The sequence below is a fragment of the Myodes glareolus genome, chromosome 13 (genome assembly GCF_982192425.1).
Source record: "Myodes glareolus chromosome 13, mMyoGla1.1, whole genome shotgun sequence".
NCBI lineage: Eukaryota > Metazoa > Chordata > Mammalia > Rodentia > Cricetidae > Myodes > Myodes glareolus.
In genome coordinates, this window is record NC_142038.1 from 67,609,115 (window position 1) to 67,611,956 (window position 2,842).

Here is a 2,842-nt window from a genome sequence, read left to right on the forward strand (position 1 = left end):
GGACTTCTCTGTTTGGGTACATGACACTCTGTCTTCTGGACTTCCTGCATGGCTCCCAATTTGTCGATCTCAGTGAAGAAAACTGCTAACCCGGTGTCTCATCCTCTTCATTGATTTGATATTTAGTATGATAATGACACCTGGAAGGCACAGTCTGAAGAACTTTGAAATATATACTTCAGAGTCTTGACTCTAATATCCTTCTGGATCATCTGTTTTCCGGTGGCTCTTCTCATACTCTTTCCTGGTCTTTTTAGTTTTCTTCCCTCAAAGCCTTTGATGATCTATAATTCTTTCTTCCTTTATCCAACACTACTTCTGGCTGCCTCTACAGCCTCTACCTTTCAACCACTACTGTCTACTTTAGCTTAAACAATTCGGGGTAAAGGTGGTGGGAGAGTTGCTTTTGAAATAAGAGTTCCTAATTTTCCTACACTAACTATCATGTGATGGTCACAAAGGACCTTAGAAAGCATATAAATTAATAAACACTGACGTGCATCTTGGGCACACCATTTAGCTGTGTGTGTGCACCTGCACTGCTCTCTCCTTCCAGTGGTGCCTCTTCTTTCTGAGAAACATGGCTTTTTCTTGCCAGTGGCAAGCAGCAGCAGAGAAATCTCACACAATTCCCAATTCTCTTCTTAACCCTCTTCCAGCCTTTGGACAGACTACTGGCTGAGGCTGCACTTACATCTCCAGGAAGGACACCTTTTAAGTTGTTCTTGGATGTGGTCTGAAGGGAAGATCTCTGAGTTCCAAGGGCTTCAATGGTGCTCATACCCTGAGGTGTCTCCCTTTCCTTCCTTACAGAGGGTGTACTCTGAACATCTGAGCTATTCTTCAGGGTGTTCACTTCCTGAGGTTTCTCACAGGACAAATACTGTGCAGAAGAAATGCACTCAGAGAATGGGCATCTTGAGGACCACTCATTGCAAACTATGCTACCTACTGCCAAACTTTTACTCATGAGAGGAGTAACCTCTGGAGCATACATGGGTACTGGGTGGGGAGGGTTGTCCTCCTTCAGGAGGCAGCACAAGGTGGCAGGCATGCTCAGACTTCGGCTCCCCTGCTTGTGTGAACACTTCTCATCCTGCCCCTGATGTTCAGCCAGCAAGGCGAAGGTGGGAATGGCAGGCTCACTCACTCTCCTCTTAAGAGGAAGGGACATGAGAAGATCTGCTGATGACAGAGCCACACAGGCATGTAAGGAATTAGTGACAGATTTAGTGTGGTCCTGGGGTAACTCGTGGTTTAAAATTAGGTACGTGGCCATGATGTTATTGAATTTTTTCTCACGTAGACTATCACTAATGGCCTTGGGCAAGTAGCCCATTTCCCACATCTCCCCCACAATGATGGGATTTGGTTTGTTACAGAATGACTCTGAAGATGATGGGAGTTTCCAAAATTCTTCCCTCTCTTTGATCCACTGGTGCTGCCTAATGTCACAAATCATGGGCCTCTGCTCAGGCTTCACAGTGAACAAGTGCACAATGAGGTGCACAAGCAAAACGTTTTGACAGAGTGTGTAAGGAATGTAGTAGATGGGATTCAGCATCAGCTCCTTCATGTCTGGATAGGTCTTTGCTTTGAACGGGAAGCTCGCTGTCACCATTACATATAAAACCACTGCCATGCTCCAGATGTCAGCTGCCCTTGCATCATACTCCGTGTCACCGAATAGCTCTGGAGCACCATATTCAACAGTGCCACAGAATCCCTTGCACTTCTCCCCAGAGCTGACTCTGATGGCCAGGCCAAAGTCACACAGTTTGATGTTTCCTTTGCCATCAAGCAGGATGTTATCTAGCTTGATGTCCCTGTGGGCAATGCCATTATCGTGGCAGTAGTGCACTGCACATGCCATCTGGCAGAAGATGTGTTGGGCCTGTTTCTGCTGAAGAGGGCCACCCCCGCTCAATGTGCGTGACTAGATCACCGTGAGCAGCAAACTCCAACACCATGTAGGTGTGGTCTCTGCTGTCGATGATGTGGAAGAGCTTTATTATGTACGGGTGGTCCAGCTCTTTCATGATGTTGAGTTCTTCCCTGTTATTGAAGTCACTCCCCTCACCATTCGCAAGGATTTTAACCGCGACTTTCATATTTGTGAGGCGGTGGCAAGCGAGCTTGACCTCACCAAAGGCCCCTTTGCCGAGGGTATTGAGCATGACGTAGTGATCTGTAATTGTCTCCTCTTCATAGGCGCTGGCATTCAGGGCCAGCTGCATGGTCTCCTCCTCTCTGTTCTTGCTCGAAAGGTTCTTGATAATTTCCATGCCAATGTTAACTGAAAAAATCAGAGTAAAAGAAATGAGAAGTAAGTCAAGGGGTAAAGTTTTTAGCTTTCTGTTTCTTCAGGGACAAGTGTGACAGAGCGAACAATCTTACAGTGATCTTCTGGGTCACAGAAAATAAAAACAAACCAAACTCTCAAGAAATCCCGGAAAACATACTGAAGACAAGAACTGAATCTAAGGAAATAAACCAGATTAAGCATTGCAATAGGATAAATGCTTGACTATTGAAAAGAAAAAGCAAAACAGATACAACCTTACCAAGAATGATCAAAGAGGAGAAAAGTCAGTTTAAATTTATAATCAAGCTTTGGTCTTGTTACAGTAAATATTGCTACTTCTAAACAATCATTTCGAAGACTTTTTTTTGGCAACTAACAAGGGTTTTATTTTGGTATAGAGATTATACTCTATTTACTCTGTAAACATATCTGAAGATAAAATGAATTAAAAATTCTATGCAAACCAAACCATTTCTAAATCAGTCTTTAGGAGAAATTTTGAATATTTCTTCACTGCTAGGTTCTTAATAACCTAAA

At 43.9% G+C, this 2,842-nt stretch overlaps 1 protein-coding gene across 1 annotated transcript; it reads right to left on the reverse strand.

The window, feature by feature from the left end:
* Positions 1-387: 387 nt before the first annotated feature.
* Positions 388-2,293, reverse strand: LOC148120045 (sperm motility kinase X-like). The gene is given in 2 exon segments (XM_087896291.1): positions 388-1,918; positions 1,920-2,293. Coding segments are annotated over 2 exon segments (1,803 nt in total). The 5' UTR covers positions 2,286-2,293; the 3' UTR covers positions 388-481.
* Between the last annotated feature and the right edge of the window lie 549 nt (positions 2,294-2,842).